Source organism: Ovis canadensis, chromosome 3 (assembly GCF_042477335.2).
Source record: "Ovis canadensis isolate MfBH-ARS-UI-01 breed Bighorn chromosome 3, ARS-UI_OviCan_v2, whole genome shotgun sequence".
NCBI classification, from domain to species: domain Eukaryota; kingdom Metazoa; phylum Chordata; class Mammalia; order Artiodactyla; family Bovidae; genus Ovis; species Ovis canadensis.
Window position 1 is genome coordinate 103,052,510 of NC_091247.1, and position 18,067 is coordinate 103,070,576.

The following is an 18,067-nucleotide window of genomic DNA, read 5'->3' on the forward strand; positions in this document are numbered from 1 at the left end:
AACCAGAGGCTCTTGAACAGCCTTCAGACCAGATGGGATGTGCTGGCTACCTGCTGAGGCAGAGCTGGGATGAGCTGCGCAGAGCTGGCCCGTGTGGTGGTGGTGTGGGTCGAGCAGGCATTCTGGGCAGGAGCCCCAGCCCACCTGCTGGGCCTGCCTTCTCTTGACTCTCCCATGGGGAGAAGCAAGACAGACCCCAGGGAGCTTGGATCCCAGAGATGCTCTGGCTCTGTCCTGCCTGAAGCAAAAGGGAGCAATGGGGACAAGTTCCATGTTGCTTCACATGCTCTTGATTCTGACAGCCTCTGTCCTTATCCCTGGGGCCCAAGATCCTAGGAGCCTCATGTCTCCAGGGAGCCTCTCTTTCTTGTTGTGTGCTATGCTTGGACATATATATATATATATATATATATTTAGTTGCAGCATGTGGGATCTAGTTCCCTGACCAGGGATGGAGCTCAGGCTCCCTGCATTGAGAACTTGGAGTCTCAGCCACTGGACCACCAGGTAAGTCCCCCTTGCAACCCTCTTTGAAGCAACCCTCTTTGAAGCCCCTCTTCAGCCCTTTCTTCAGGGGTTTTTATCAGCTCTGATGTGAGAAAGAAACTATTAATATATACCAAAGTTTTAATAGCAGATAACTGTCCTAACAGTGTTCTTTTTCCTTTTAAATAAGGGCAATGCCTTAAGCTAAAGGAAGGTGCCCTCAGTTATGGAACACAGATATTGACCGTCAGCCAGTTAGCAGGGAGAGATTTGAGTAGGGTGAGAATTTCTGATGCCCCTGAGTCATATAAAATTTCCTGGGTCTCAGCACCAACTTGCAAGAGTGGAGGGAATAAACATCTGTTGGCATGCTTTGAGACTTTCCTTCCTTTGCCTGAATCCCAGAAAGTGGGGATCCAAAGACTGCATAAGTTTGCAGTGATAGGGAAACTACTGTCCATCACTCCTAAGCAGAGTTTGCTAAGGACCTGGGACAAAGAACTTGGACACAAAAAATGAAATGCGCATCTGAGAGAGGAAGAGACATATACAAGTGAGTGAGGAGAAATGATGGAGGAGGGCCAGTGCCAGGGGTGCAAGGACTGAGGGACTGTTGTTGCATTTTTGGGCCTTAGATACTGTGTAATTTACATGGGCGGGAGAAGTTTCCAGTACTATATATGTGGGACAAAAATAACATTAATATTGGAAATACAGTTTCTCCTGGTTTAACTCAATCAACTCATTGACAATTTAAGAAGCATCAAAAAAAATGTAAGTCCGTCTGTACCAAATAGATACTCCCATTTCCCAAGTCTGCTCCATTTTACAGTTGAAGAATCTGAGGCATAGAGGGTTTAGTGCATTTTCCCAGATCTCCCAGTAAGTTAGGAACAGGGCTTGAAGTAGAGGCCCCAGATTTCCAGGTGACTGCCTATGTCGGACATCATTGATGGTGCTGATGTTTGCTGGCAGGCATGGTCCCTTCCCCCAAGTCCATGAGCAGGACTGAGTCCTGACTCTCCCCTGGAAATGAGGGGCAGGGCACTGGATTTGTACTCCACCCCAGTGCCCACGACAGTGCCTGGTGCAGACAGAGCCTGATAAATGTTTGATGTACACAAGGGAAAGTGTGGCACTTTGGGGACGTTTTTACAGTCATGCTTAATCTGCTGCATTTTAATCTTCATTTTCTTGCCTTTCCAAAGTTATGTAATTTTTGGAGCATTTTCCCACATCTCTAAAATGAGAATGAAAACTACTTCAGTGTGGGTTGGGAGGAGTCGTGCAGTTAGAAGGAGTGCTGTGAACAGCCTCCACCCTCCAACCTGTCCTGCCTGGCTAAGGCATTCTTTCTCCCCGGTCAGGAGCAGCTATGGGAACAACCTGTTCCAGGCATGAAGTTAAAGCCCATCCTACCTGCTGAGACCGTTTTCAATGCAATCCAGATCTCTGTCCGTGGTCCTGACCGAGGGGTGTGTCCTGGTGGGGTGGGAGTATTGCGTGCTAATCTTGGCCATCTTCTCGCTGTGTCGCATTCCACCCCAAGGTGGCTGCTGAAACATGAACATGAACCAGATATGTCGTCAGGACGAGGATGTAACTGAACACCCAGCTCGTTTGGGAGGGCTGCTCCCCAGACAAGCCCTGGCTCACGTCCCCCTCCATCTCTCCCACAACTCCTGCCACAGTGTTTCAGTTGGCTCTCTCTGGGTTCTTCTTCCCATTCAGAAGTACAAAGAAGGTCTTTTATTCCTTTGTATAAGCTGCATGCCAAGAACTGCTCAAAATTATGTGCTGATCAAACAAATGAATGAATTTGGTATCCACTGTAAGAAAGCTAAACCCTCATGATTCTCTTCAATGATGCCGTGTCCCTCTTAACTCTGACTTTGTGGTGGCTCAGTGGTAAAGAATCCACCTGCCAATGCAGGAGACACCGGTTCAATCCCTGATTCAGGAAGATTCCCACATACTGTGGAGCAACTGAGCCCAGGTTCCACAACTACTGAGCCTATACTCTAGAGCCCAGGAGCTGCAACTGGGCCTACATGCTGCAGATACTAACATCCGCACCCTAAAGCCTGAGTTCTGTAACAGAAGCCACAGCAGTGAGAAATTTGCGCCGCAACTTCAGAGCAGCGAAGACCCAGCAGAGACAAAAATAAACAATTTTTTAAAATTAAAACAAAAAAGGTCTGACTTTGTCATTTGCCTATACTTATCTTACAATTTTGCTCGTTTTATAGCTCCCCCAAATCTTGTTTTAAAACAAAGCATAAAAAGCCTAAATACTTGACATTTATAAAAACCTTTACAACAAGATGTTCAACCCGATACACACTTCATCTCATTTAATCTTCAAAATAACCTCATCAGACACATACAATTTCTGTCTCTATTTAAAGATGACTAAATTGAGATCTCCGGAGAAGGCAATGGCACCCCACTCCAGTACTCTTGCCTGGAAAATCCCACGGACAGAGGAGCCTGGTGGGCTGTAGTTCATAGGGTCGCTAAAAGTCGGACACGACTGAGCGACTTCACTTTCACTTTTCACTTTCATGCATTGGAGAAGGAAATGGCAACCCACTCCAGTGTTCTTGCCTGGAGAATCTCAGGGATGGCAGAGCCTGGTGGGCTGCCATCTATGGGGTCACACAGAGTCGGACATCACTGAAGCGAGAAAAAAAAAAATTGAGATCCCAGTGCTGACCATGAATACTCTCCCTCCAGCAAACAGTGGAAGGTGGCCCTCTGATCGATGAGAAAAGAAAACTGAAACAGCAGACCAGTTGCATGATTTCTGATCAAAACTCTGCAGGAGGAAAATAAATTCCTGAGGATAGTTTTTCTGAGGCAGATGAGCACAGGCTCTCTTGAGCAGCCGCATGGCTTAAGTGTGTCAGAAGTCAGTTGAGACCACTCCAGAGAAAAATGGTGATTTCCAGAAACAGCCCAGTGGCTCAGTCCAGAACTAAATTAATTTCATATCCAAAGGAAGGTCGGTGCAAGGAGCACAGAGCACTGCACCAAAGTCCCTAACATATATGTGGTCCGTGCTCATCACAAGTTTCTCAGGGAGGGGAAGATATTGGCTTAGATAGTCCTGGTTCATCTCTGAGGTTTGATAGCTTAAGTCAATGATTTAATTAAATTTTATAGTTTTCTCAATAGATAAAAAATGGTTTTGGTCTTTGAAAACGATGTTCATTTATGTAACTTAGTTTCTGGCTGACCACAGGAGATACAAAGAAATATAAGACAAAGACATTTGTCAAGGATCTTACAAGTGGGGCAGATGACAGATACCAAAGAGTCCTGCTGGGTTTGTCAAGGGCTTGGATTCTACTCTAAGCCCAGCAGGGATGTGGTCAGAGGTGTAAAGGTTATTCTGGCTGCAATGGGGAGGATATATTCAGGGAACATGAGCAGCTAAGTGCTGCAGTATCTCAGGGGAGAGACAATCGTTGCCTGAACTAGGTTTGTGGTAGTGAATCAAATGTAATCAATTTAAAAACTAAATGGATAGGAGCATGGGGACATGGTAACTGATCAAGGATCAATGAGGGAGTCATGCTGCCATGCCTGCGAGGATGTGGGGCTGGTGGTGCTGCCCACTGAGGCGGGGACTGGGGAAGGAGGAGGGCTGAGGAAGAGAATGATTCCAGTTTGAGATATCTGCGGAAACTGTGACGCCAACATATGAAACAAGAATCTCCTGTTAAAGAAATACATCTATAATTTGAAATCATCCATCCAGTGATTTTTAACTGAGCCCTGACTGTACTCAGCTATGTGCCAGACAATATGCTAAGAGCTAGGGTTTTATTAGAAAACAATATGCAGCTTTGTCCTCAAGGAGCTTACAGTGGGATCTAGAAAACCTCTTAAAGAAGTCTGGGACTCTATTGAAAACCTATCAAAATTACTCTTTGTACATTTACAGGAAAATTGTACCAGACAAAGAAACATCTCATTGCCTCCAGTCTGGGCCCTTTCCCTGAACTGCCTGGGCTCAAACCCTGACCCTGATGCCACTGAATGGAGGCAGCACTTCTGGACCCTCACAGACCTGCCCACAGTGGAGAGCTCCTGCATGCCAGGCACAGAGTAGGTGTTTGCGTAACACTGTCTCCTTTAACCCCCCCAGCAGTCTCCCTTTTCCAGTGAAGAAACTGAACAGGTGAGCTGTTTCCCTAATGTTATTGCTTGAGACCTGGGCCAAGATGAACAAAAATCTGATTCCAGAGCCTGGTAGTGTAAAGTCTGTGGGTAGAAAAGAACTGGCACTGCTTTTTGGCCTAAGCAGTAGGGGCCCTGCCTGGGGTCCCATTCTTTAAAGGACCCACTCTGACCTCTTTCCAACCACAGCCCATGACCAACGGGACATGCCCACCCAGAACCCTGCCCCCTGCCCTAGGCTATGCTCTGGATGCCCTGGATCCCCAAATTCTCTGCCCAGCAGGCTGTGGACTGGCTCTCGAGCCTGCTGGGGCCTCTTCCCAGGTCTGTCTTCCTGAGAAGTGTGTCAGTGTGCACACCCTTAGACTTCCAGGTGGCTCAGGAGGAGCTGTTTGTGTGGGAGGGTTAAATGGAGCTTGGAGGTGTGGGGAGAATGTCCATGTGCATGTGTGAAAGTCTCCCCTGTGACCTGGGATAAACCCAAAAGGAAAAGAAGGGGGGCAAACCACAGATGGGAGACTGGAGACCAAATCTCCCCACGCTACCGTGCTCTGAGGCCACTGCGGCACGTGTGCACACCCAGAAGTGCTAGATTGCAAGCCCTCCTTGGGCAACCCTTGACTGACAGAACCCAGAACCAAGGATAGATATTCCCCTTTTTTGTTCCCTCAGAGAGACAATTCAGACCTATATTCTACAGGGCTCTTTGCAGAACCCCTTGAAGGATCTAACCAGTTGCCCATAGTGGTGACTAGTTTGATAATCTACACTTGGGGTGGTTTCCCCTTTTTCCCTTGTTTTGTCTTCCAAGACTCTTACTTCTCTTCCTTGGAACCACTTTCCCCAAAAAGCTGCCTGCCAGTATGCCCTTACCCAAAATTCTGTGGGTTCTTATGGTGAGAGGAGGGAATTACCTCAACTCAGAGAATGTTTTTTAGTTGTTTAGACATGGTAAGTGGGCCCTTGACCCAGACCTCTCAAGGGTTAGAAGTAATCTAATTTTCTTTGTTAATTCTGTGTTCTTTATCCAGGAGAACAAGGTTGGGCAGGGCAGGGCAAAATGTACATAATTAAAGGAAAATGTTAGTTTAAGATAAATCATAAGATCTTTTCCAATTGTTTCATAAATGTCATAATGGTTGTCTTTTTAAAATTACTTAAAAGAATAAGGATCCAAACAAGGTCTATATATTCTGATTGCTTGATGTATCTCTTTGGTATTTTAAAATCTAAAGTTCCTATGCATTTCTCTTCTTTTTATGGAAAAAAACAAAACTGTTTGTACTATTGAGTTTCCCACAGTATGGATTTTTGCCAATTCCAATTTTACAATGTTTCCTGTAAACTGGTAACTGTACTCAGGATGTGGTTAAATTTGGGTTCCATATTTTTTTTTTTTTTGCAAGAATATTCCTTTGGGTGATTTTAGCAGCAATTGGTGATCATTGATTCATTAGGAGTTGCATATTGGTGATAGTCTACCATTCCATCTTCATAAGTTAGCTTAAATATTCTTAAAAAAAGAAAATTTGACACTATTTGGCTGCTCAGTAGTATGACTCAAACAGGAAAGGCAGGTGCATGCATGCTAGGTCACTTCAGTAGTGTCTGACTCTTTGAGACTCTGGACTGCCATGCTCCTCTATCCATGGGATTCTGCAGGCAAGAATACCATCGTGGGTTGCCGTGCCCTCCTCCAGGGGATCTTCCTGACCCCGGGATCAAACCCACATCTCTTATGTCTCCTGCATAGGCAGGCAGTTTCTTTACCACTAGAGCCACATGGGAAGCCCAGGAGAGGCAGGATAAACATTTAATTTAATCCAAGGGATTCCCCAGCTGCCCAAGTGTTTTCACATCTCTTGGTTCCATAAACTCTAGAACTCACAGATGAGATCATGAAATTAAAATCAGTAATACTGAGGCTCTGTTGAGAATGGAAATCACCATCCAGCCAGGGTCCCCTGAGTGTGGGACACCTGCATATCCATTATTTGTACATCCTCAGGAACCTTAAGAGGTAATAGTGAAGCTGATTTTGAAGATGAGGAAATGCAGGTTAGGGCCTCTCTGACCCTGAAGTCCATGTTGTGGTTTGTTTTATCACACCCACTGCAGGAGATTAGAAGTACACAAATATAATTTTAATTTTTAAGCATGGGAAGAAGATACATCCTACCAACTAGTAGAGTGACCTTGAAGCGGATCCCAGGTGTGAGTGGTTTGTGATCATCTCCCAAATCCATGTGTGTTTTCCAGGGCTTGACTGGGGAATTTAGGACACACTGTTTCAGACAATTTCTTTCTTTCTTTCTTTTTTTTTTTTTTTACAGCATCACTAAATCCAACGTGTTTTCTTCCCACTGACACACTTACTGATTCTTTCAGTGTCCTAAACATTGCACCTGGCCCTGAGGAGTATGAAGATGAAGAAAACAGGTCCCTGTCTTTGAAGACACAAAAGTGCATGAGGAAACAGGCATGTAAACAGCAGCGGGAGGAAAGAGAGGTGCTGAAATAGAGACAGAGGCATGATGGGAAGCAATGCAGATGGCGGGGGACTAATTCTGTCTTAGGGACTGCTGAGGTCTGAGGAGACTCCTTATGTGAAGAGCAATCACCATAATTATTTAACAGCATTCGACATCTACCACATGTGAACCACTGTGTTGTGCACCTTTAAGGATTTGATTGTCTTTTGCGCATAGCGCTAACTCTCTCCGCTGTTCTCGGCTTGGACACCTAAGTAGGCAGGAGTCTAACACAACTTGCCCAGCTATTCTTGCGTTTTTCTCATTCCTTTATTAACTCCAGAAGACTTAAAGGAGTTAATAAACTTTACTTAAAATATTTTATCCTCCAAAACACTCATCATATACTCATGGTAGGTAATAAAAAGTAGGAGGCATAAATGGAGGAAGATTCAGGTGAGTAACTGCAATGCTGACAATGATAATTACTACAGTATATTTATTAGCATTTACTCTTTGCCTGGTACTGTTCTTGATAACTTAAGTTGTATTAAACTCCTTTGATCCTCCTAACACTTCTGTGAATGAGTCATGCTGAACATTTACGTCCTATTTAAGAATGGAGGGGAATTCATGAGGGAGAGAGCAAGTAAGCCACAAAGGAAGTTAAAACATGTAAAGCTTTATTTTTTAATTTGAAATGTGCTTCTGAAAAAAAAATCTTGGTCCCCACTTGTGATGACTAACTTCTCATACTAAAAAAATATTGTCCATGTCCTGTCCTCTTTTTTATTCTGGCTTAAACATGAAAACCAGTCCTGGTTCCATGTATGTCGACTGACACATTGTCATTTTCCAAAACCTGGATGTAGCACACCAATAGAGAGGTGTGAGGCCTCTGTGAATGATCACTGTCCTGGGTAGTGACTCCTGTTCAATCAGGGCCTGGCAGGTCCGATCAGTGAAACACTAAGTCTAGACACAAAGCCACGCCAAGCAGATGGGAATCCCCATCAGAGGAGAGCCCTGCAGTCCTGCTGGGTGCACACACTTGGCCCAGGCTTCCGTTTTCTTCAGTTGGGATGGACCATTTTTACCACTTGGGGTCTTTGATCTTCTCAAAAGTAACCTGTCTCCGGGCTTCAGCCATTTCAGGCCTCCACAACTCAACTTTTTACCTAGCATCACTCTGGGCCAAAAGCACTCAGCTAATTCTCAGTAAGTGTAAGGTTGGGCAGGCTCATTTTGTCAAATTAAACTCCAAAGATAAGCTCCCACAAAGTCTGCACACCTTGGAACTTTTATCTAAAGCACACTTCTGATTGCCTTTCCCTTCTTTCCTATTTCATCTGAGAACTTCAGGGTAGAAGGGAAAAGCTCTAACGCTGATCCACTGAATCACTCAGACATGTGAGCCAGCCACAGAACAAATACAGGGACCAGAGCAGACCATGAGCTCAATGATAACGGTTTTGTGTTTTCAAGCAGTTCCCTCTGAGTGAAATAGCTTTTGTTTGCGACACATGACATTGGAAAGACGATATAGGTGGTCATGTGTCCTGTACTAAGAGAAAGGAGAGCCGGAGTCTCTTCTCAGCTCAGCCTTCAATTTGGGCATGTGACCCAGCACTTTAGTTTCTTCATCTAATAATGGGACATAGACTACAGCACATAGATGAAGTCTTCCACAGAAACCCAGTTCAAAAAACATTCACTTGTAGTGTTCTATTTAAATGTTTGATAATTTTTATAAAGACAATCAGTGGGATAGAAGTTAATTTTGACCATAATATCCAAACAGTAAAGTTAGGTATGGAACACATCATACCAACCAATGCTATCTCTATTCATTTGGGGTTTCAAAATACTTAAATATACATTTTTAAAAACCCTTAAAATGCAGGTAGAATACCTTTGGGAACTCTGCGGAACAGAGTTACAAACCAAGACCCAGTAGATTATTAAAGGACCTTCTGTTTCAGAATTTCCATGATGGGACAAAACTCCACAGTGCAAATATTGTACCTGATAGTCCTCTCCTATTTTCTATGAATGTTATCTTATATGGAGGAGATAAAAATATTCTAGAGTTTCAGAAACAGAAAGGGGAAGCAACTATATAATGTCAATATTCTCTGGACATGGCACAGCACAAACAACTTAAATATCAGAACTTAATGTGAGAAGATGAAAATTATATTAATAGGCAAAGATTTTAATGACAAAACACTAGCAAACCAAATCTAGTAATACATAAAAAGTACCTTATACCACGGTCAAGTGATACTTATTCTAGGAATGCAAAGTTGGCTTATCATCCAAAATTAATCAGCCTAGTATATCATATTGGGCTTCCAGGGCAGCTCAGCTGATAAAGAATCCACCTGCAATGCAGGAGACCTGGGTTCGATTCCTGGGTCGGGAAGTTCCCCTGGAGAAGGGATAGGCTACCCATTCCAGTATTCTTGCCTAGAGAATCCCCATGCACAGAGGAGCCTGGTAGGCTATAGTCCATGGGGTCACAAAGGGTTGGATGCAACTAAGCACAACAATGCATGTATTAATAGGTTAAAGAGTAAAAACATGTACATCTCAATGGCACAAGAAAAGCATTTGACAACATCCAACATATTTTCATGTTAAACTGTCAATAAACTAGGACTATAAGGAAACGTCCTCAACCTGATTAAGGGCATCTATGATCAACTCATTTTCAACAATGGTGCCAAGATCACTCAATGAGGGGAAGAATAAATGGTATTTTCATCAAATGTTGCTGGTATGTAAAAGAATACATACTGAAAGGTCAGGGCAAGGCTGGGATGAAAGGTCAGGGCAAGGTCAGGGTGAAAGGTCAGGGCAAGGTCAGGCATGTCTAGACATGTCCCGGCCGAGAGTGCTGCAGACACGCCCCGGAGACGGGCCGGCAACCAAGCCGACCAATCAGGAGCCAACACAAAGCCCTCGCCGTCCAATCAGGAGCTGACACGGAGCCCTTGGACACCAATCACCGCTGAGCCCGCATTTTCTTCCTTATATGGGAGCCCCGGCCCCAGCTATAAAACCCTTCCCCACCCCTCACACCTGGCAGTCTCCCTTTACCCCGCAGACTCCCTTTGCTTCGCAGAACCCCCCCGCCCCTCGCTTCTTTGCTTACCTGCCCCGAGGAGTTCTGCCCGAGAGCAACCGCCCAATAAAAGGCCCTGATCAATGGTCTATAGGGGTGGCTCCTTCTTCCCGCGGCATTTCTTACACATACCATTCATAAAAATTAACTCAAAATAGGTCATAGACTTAAATATAAGAGCTAAAACCATAAGTTTCTGGAGGAAGACAGAGGAGTAAATCTTCATGACCTTGGGTTAGATAGTGGTTCCTTAGATATGACATCAAAAGTATAACGGACTAAAAAAAAAAGGTTGGGCTTCATAAAAAATAAATAAAACCTTTGTACATCAAATGATACCATCAAGAAGTAAAAAGGCAACCCACAGAATGGAAAAAATAATTTAAAATTATATATTGGTAAGGGCCTTGTACCCAAAATACGTAAAGAACTATTACAACTCAATAATAAAAAGACAAGTAACCCAATTAAATAATGGGCGAAGGACTTGAATACATATTTCTCTAAGGAGATACACAAATGTTCAACAAGCACATGAAGAAATGCTTAATATATTTAGTTATGGAGAAATGTAAGTCAAAATCATGATATCACTCCACACTGCCTGTAAGGGCTATAATTAAGAAATAAACAGACAATAACAAGTGTTGGTAAGGATGTGGAGAAGCTGGAGTCTTCACATGCAGCTGGTAGGAATGCTGTAAATGGTGTAGCCACTTTGGAAAACAACTGGGCATTTCCTCAAAATGCTGAAAACAGTCACCATAAGACCCGGGAATTCTACTCACAGGCAGATACCTAATGAAAATATATGTCCACACAACTTGTATTTCAATGTTCATAGCTGAATTATTCATAATAGTCCCCAAATGGAAACAACCTACATGTCTATCAACTGATAACTAGATTAAAAAAAATATGGTCTATCTACATAATGTTATTCAGGTGGAATTTTATTTGGCAATTAAAAAGGATAAAATACTGATACCTGCCACAACATGGTTGAACCCTGAAAACATTATGCTAAGTAAGCAAGCCAGACACAAAATGCCACATATCATATAATTCAATTTGTATGAAATGTCCAGAATAGGCAAATCCATAGAAATAGAAAATAGATTAATGGCTGCCAGGGACAAGGATGGGAGGGGAGTTAGAAAATGTCTGATAATGGGTGCAGGATTTCCTTTTGGAGTGTTGAAAGTGTTAAACTGTAACCCGCAGAAGGTGGAGTTCTCCTGCTTCTGAACCCTACGCATTTCTATAACCCAACCAAAGGGAAGCTTGCACATACCAGCTGTAGATTTTCAATTCCTGACTGAGAAAAAAAGCTAACATTGTCCCCAAACAGGAAGCGATTTAGGGTGAAAGAGAATGCACTGAAATTGTAACAATGTTGTTAGTTCTGTTACTCAACCACCAAACAGAGGCTTGCCACATGCCTGGAAAGTGTCTTGGTTTTCAGCAGAGATGATTCAAAATTCATGGGACTCTGGTTTCCTGAGCTTTAAGTGCACTCAGTTTCTAAATGACTACTTTGCAATAAGATTCAGCTGCTCAGGCTGAGATTCCAAGAGGATGAAACTACTTTCTAGATGTTGCTAGAGCCAGTGAACCCAGATCTCTGTAGCCAGCCTTATAGATGCTCTCTGCAGAATTATGTCTGCTCCTCCCAACACACACACATACACACACACTCACAGTCATCAAGGCCAGGCAAAGCACCTCCCTTCTTTCCCCAAGGACCCATTTCCAAGACTAGCTGCAAGCACAGGAAGTAAAGTGTGTTATTTCCCCTTAATTAACTTTTGGGATATGATTATAAAAGTAGTACACTGTCATTATAGAAAATTATAAAATGGTCGTATCCAACTTTGAGCACTTGCCATACCAGGCACTGTGCTGAGAAATTCACTCCAATTGCTTCATTTCTTCTCCAACAAGCCAATGAGGCAGATAGTGTAACTCCTGCTACCAATTTGCACATGAAGAACCTTGGGCTCAGAATGGCTAACAACAGTTATTGTTAACAGTGATGGCAGCACTGGGGAACAAGTCTGTTTGGGTTTAACTCCTACACTAGATTATTCTAATACAAGATGGGATGCGTGAAATTCCTCATAGAATAACAAAAGAGAGACTCCTTTGATGGTCCAGTAGTTGAGATGCCATGCTTCCAAATCCCTGGTAGGGGAACTAGGATCTGCATGCCAAGCCAAAAGTAAATAAATAAGACAGGACAAAAGAAGTGATTTGGGGATGAGATGAGGGCCAGGCTGTGGGCCATGCGAGAGAGGACGCAGCATATCCAGGGAAGAGTTAATACAAAACTGACCTGAAAGGCACCCTCCCACTGGAGCCTGCTAATCCCCCAGCTAAGACTGGCATAAGCTTCCAGACCTCCCTCTCCCTCACTTCCCTAGATCTACCGACACCAAGTCCTCTAGGTTATCTGTCCCCTCTGTTGCCTTCCATTCTTCCATTCTCTAATTCAGAAATGGCTTGAACCTTAACCATGTGCCAGGACCGTACCAGGCAGTAGGGCTGTGACAGTGAACAATCAGAAGCAGCTCCTGGCTTCTTGAGTTCTGCTCCCACCTTTGTCCAGGCTCTTGTCCCTCTCTCCAGGATTGTCGAAACAAATCCACCCATGCCCCTTGCCGTGGAAGCGCAGAGTTCTAACCACTGGACCACTAGGGAATTCCCACGCAGTAGTTCTAATCACGTCAATCAGAAACCTTTAGATGTGGCCTATTTTCTCCAGCATGTAGCCTTGGCCTGACATTAAAGATGTTTTGTAACCTTGATCATATTACCTTAAAACTGATGCCCCATTTAAACCAAATCACTCACCCTTTCCTTATAGGTGGTATGAGTTTTCTCATCCCACTTACTGGCATAGAATGCTCACCAAAGCCAGTTGCACTGGCTTTTACTTCTCAGTCCCCTTTCCAGAGCAGCTGAGGACAGAGTGGCAGGCTCTGGCCAGCAGAGTCCCCCATTGATGGAACCCTGGCCCCCAACTCCACCAAGCCTTGGAACCGCAGACATTGCATAGGCAATACACTAAGCTGCTGAGACGTTCTGAATCTATTACTGAATGCAAGTTTGCGTGCCAGAAACACAGGAGGCCAAGTAATATCGAAACTAAAATGTTGCAGTTTGGAGCAGAGAAAGGTTTATTGCAGGGCTCTAAAAGCTTTCAGTAAAGCCTTTTTCTAGGAAAGGTGATGGACGGGTGTGGTGACTTGTTGCAAACTTCTTGGGGTCACATTCTTTGTTCCAGAGGTCAGGTCACAAGGCTCCTGTAAACCTCCACCAAATCCACCAAAGAAAGTAGTAAAGCACAGACAAATAGTCTGACACTACTTAGCGGCCGAACAACAAATGTTATTCTCTATTCTGAAAAGGAAGCGCAAGGTCCCAAGACTCAGCTCTCTCCCTCTGATGCCTCGCCCTGGCGAAGGCGGGGTGGGGTGGGGTGTGTGTCTCTGCTGGTGTCCTTCACCCTGCCCAAGGAGGGTCCCTCCAGCACCCAGGAGGACCAGGTCCCCAGACCCTGCTCAGCCATCACCACTGGGTGACCGGAACCCAGCCAGCCCTCAGGCTTGTCGTTTAACCTGGAGAGAAGCATTTATATGGGATCAACAGGAACACCCATTCTAGCAAATACTCATCAGGTCAGTTCCCAGCTCCTGACAACTGCCCTTGGTTGAGAAGAGCCCCACCCACAGAGGTGGACCTGAAGTAACCATGTGCAAGGTCCTTGAACTTAACCCTCACCTCCAGCCACTTACTAGGAATGGACAACCGATCTCTGCTGTTCCCAGTTTTGAAACTTGAAGGGAGAGACTGAAGCTGGTACCTGAATGGCAGTGTCCACACACTCCATTTGCTGAGGCCTCCACAGACTCGGACCTGTGAAGACCATCTCCGCCATTAGAAGGGGGAGAGGTTCCCAGGGCAGCTGGGCCGGAGGCTCTGGAGCTACCGAGGACACAGCCCTCAGCCTGTCCTGGGACCCCCAGCTCACCCACTGGCCCCTAGGCTAGAGGACCTGGAGGGTCCTGGGGAGAAGGCTGCCATCCACCTCCCACAGCACCCTCCGCCATGATGACCACTGTGAGGGCGACCTTTGAGAAGAGAGCAGGCCCTCTGCCCGACACGCTCTGGGCCTCACGCTCAGGATCTCGCGAGAATTGTCGTGAGCTAACGGCTGCGCGCCGCCCCGCCCATCTTATTAATAAAAGTCTCTGTGCTACCGCGGGGCTAGCCTGTGCGGAGGAAATTCATGTGCTCCTGCTAGTCCCTCTGCCTAGAGACCTTTTCCCTCTTGCTCCTCAGTTGAAATTCCTTAGTTTCAACTCCAATATGTCCTCCCCCGAGTGAAGGGGTGGCGGTGGTCTGTCATCCCCACCTCTGTACTCTCCGGACACTATCGCCTGTATTTCAGTCCAGAGAGGAGGCCGTCTCTGAAGCGGGATGTGCCGAGACCAGGGGCTGTGTTAGTTTAGTTAATTCTGTCTCCCACAAGGCTTAGTCTTGCCATTTGTACTCAGGAGTAGTCAGTGAGCAGCAGACTCGAGTCAGGTCAGAGCGAAAACCATTTTCCCCCAGGCTCATTGTAACAGTTGGAGGATGGAAATGGAAACTTGACCCATCCCAACCTGGAGGCCACAGGGATTAGAGAGGGTTTCAGGTGAACAGGCGGCCAGGCAGTGTGTGGTGGTTGGGGAGGGGAAGAGTGAGCGCCGGCAGTACCTGATCATTGCCATCCCTCTTTCACAACTGCAGGAAACCCTCAGGCTGTGCAGGATCTGAGGGAGCTACTACTCAAGAACCTCTGCAGCTTCCAACTGTTTACCTCCGGGGTACCATGGCGATGGGAAATTGGTCGTCATGGCAACCCCATTATTGACAAGACGCTGCAACCGCGGGCAGATAGTGAATGAGGACAGGAAACGCGTTCAGCACGGGAGCATCAAAGGCAAGAGGCACAAGCAGTCCTGGCCAAAGTCCGTGCTGAAGTGACTGAGACCTTGCAGAAGTGGTCGCCCAGAGAGCATCCAGTGACTCTCTGCTGTCATCCAGCGCCCATCGAGGGCCCCATTTATGACGGAACAGAGGCGCCACGTCCTTTAATTCTCCCACTAGTTCAGTGAAATCGTAACGTGCTTCCCTGACCCAGCAGAATTTTCAAGAATCCGAAACTTGGGCGTACATGCTTAGCGCTAGTGGCTGCGACGGCGTTCTCCTCCCTTCCCCCGGCCTGAGTTTCCAGCGCCCCATCCAGTGATTTCTCGCTTAAGTATGTCACCCCATGCCTAGACAACGATGTCAGTTGCGAATTTTTATGAATGAAAGTGTGTGTGCGCGCGTGGGTGTGCAGGTTGGCAGGCTGGAGGACAGGTCCGGAGAGACTGAACTCTCCCGGAGACAGCCTGAATCCAGGTCTGGAGCTACTGCTCCAGAGCTGGAGGTACCAGGGAAGGTGCCGACCCCAGCTTCGCCCCTCTGGAAGATCTGGAGAGGAGCGCCCACTATCATGCTGTCGGGTTTCCAGATGAGGAGTTGTGCAGACGGAACCCCTCGCAGGGAGCTCTGAGCGAGCGAACTGCCTGTCCCGGGCACCGGGTCCACAGCTGCGGAGACCACAGACCCGGGCTCAGGGTTTTCTTTGCTGCTGCCCTCGTCATCCTCGGCCACATCCCGCGTCTAACTAGGGATACCCACTCCAGAATGACAACGTTTAAAGTCTCAACAACAGCATAAAATAAGGTAGCTGTGAACTGGGGGATTACACGGAGAGGAGAATGAATCGGCCCTTCCTCCAGTCATCCAGCCCTTGCCCGGGAAGGCTGGAGCGCAAGGGCTTGCTGGCCGCGCCCCTCGAGGACTGGGAATGGGGGCGGCGGCTGAGCTGGGGAGAAAAGTCTGAGGAGGAGGACAGAGAGCCCATGTGATTATCCGCTTAGGGGATTGCTAAGAATCAGAGGGGCCCCCACCCCGCCCCTTCTTGCTCCTAAACGCTAAGCCCCTAAGGCAGGAGCAGCCAAGATCTCGGATTATGATTTTATCATTAAAAAACAAAAGTGACTGCTCACTCCCCAGAGAATTTTAATTCTTTGCCTCTTCCTCAGCCCACCTGTCTCCGGATCCTCAAGACTGAGTAGGGTCCAGCGGAGGCAGTCCCCCGACCCCCGTCCGCGTTCCCCTTGGCTCCTGCTCCCTCCAAGTCGTGGTCACAACTTCCGTAGGAGCCACGCACACTCGGGGAGACTCTGCGCGGGACCCCGATCTGGACCCCGGGGAAAGAGGCGGCCAGGAGCCTCTTCTAGGACGGGCGGCCGAGAAGGCGGGGCGTCCGGGTACCCGGGATCTTGGGGAGGTGTCTTGGGGGTGGTGCCAGGTGCATCCTTTTGTTGAAGGAGCCCAGCTTCTTCTGCCTCCAGCCTCGACGGCTCAGCCTGACTTGGCCCAGCGCGGCGGCTGCGGGACGTGAGTAGAAAGGGGTGCGATAGATTTAGGAAGCAGGGACGGCCTCTAGTCCTTTGATTGCTGCTGAAAGGATGTGTGTGCCTGGGTGGGAACAGAGCTGGTCCTTGCTTCTGCCCCTTTCTCCCGTTTCAGAACCGGGGGCTGCGGACAGCGCCGCGCCCACCCGAGGGCGTCGCGACCCTAGTCCCTTGAGCGCATATCTTTAATCCACTTTCATGCTGGAGTCTGCGTCCCCCGCGCACCTCCCAGCGCCCCAAGAACCATCAGCTCAAGAGCCCCTAAATTCCTTACCCCACCAAAGTTTGAGCTCTCCGCGGCGCTCCTGTGCCTGGAGGAGGGTCTTCTCTTCGCTCTGGACAGCAGCGCCTGCCTTGCTCGCTCCCATACGCTCCAGCCCCCGGACCCTCCTCTGCGGGCAGCGGAAGGAGCCGGTTGCCTCCCTCTCTCTGCGAAAGTCAGGTGAGGCTCTGGAGCCTCAAAGGCGGTCCCGGAAGAGGCCGAAGCCACTTGAAGCCGTGCCCTCCAAGACAAGAGAGGCGAGCCAGGAGCAAGCAAGCAGCAAAGTCCGTCTGTCAAATCTGGACTCGCTTCTAACCGCGAACAGCCTCCTTGGACTCCTTCCTGGGATTTTGTTTTAAAACTGGTAGTGTAATTCACACTGCATGAAGACACAGCAGAGACCTGGGAGTTTGAAGTTTAAAGGTGGGAATATATATACCCTTAAACTCATTTACAATCTTAGGAGGGAGAGTTTTAAAAACAAATTTCTCTTGGGAATATGGTGTATTCGCCTTGCAGAGTTTTGGGTTTCCTTCTATCACACCAGACAACACAGATTCCTGGAACTAAAAATTAAAACCTACTAATCCAGCTGGTATTCATTGCCCACTATGGAGGCCAAAGGTGCCTAAACTCTTTTTAAAGAAAAAACCTTATACATTTCTGCAAACTCACTTTCTCCACAGAAGGCATGTATCTGACACACACATATCAAGGCTAAAGACCTAATCTCACCTCCTGTTCACTCTCCGGTTCTGGATGAACAGGTCCCAGGAGGAGTCCAGCTTTCTTGTCTGGGACAAGAAGCCTCTGGGTTCCAGGTTCCCATAAATTAACACCCTTACAGGAAGAAACTCTGAAGGAGCAGATCCCCCTCAGGAGCCTGAAAACCAGAGGCTTCTCTGAGGACTTGAACTGGCACCTGGCATTTCCTGGACATACCTATCAAACTGTCTATTCATGGAGCAAACTGTTTTCAGAGGACAAGCTTTCAAGTTCATGCAGATTTGAAGGGAGAGAT

General features: G+C 46.8%; 1 protein-coding gene across 1 annotated transcript in view; it reads right to left on the reverse strand.

The window, feature by feature from the left end:
- The window catches only part of CNGA3 (cyclic nucleotide gated channel subunit alpha 3), a 41,459-nt gene extending 24,166 nt beyond the window's left edge, over positions 1-17,293 (reverse strand). Inside the window, exons 1-2 of the mRNA XM_069580583.1 lie at positions 17,059-17,293; positions 1,906-2,042 (exon numbers count right to left, since the gene is read on the reverse strand). Coding sequence (XP_069436684.1) covers positions 1,906-2,024 — 119 coding nt within the window. The 5' untranslated portion in view covers positions 2,025-2,042; positions 17,059-17,293. The remainder of the gene's footprint in view (positions 1-1,905; positions 2,043-17,058) is intronic.
- Between the last annotated feature and the right edge of the window lie 774 nt (positions 17,294-18,067).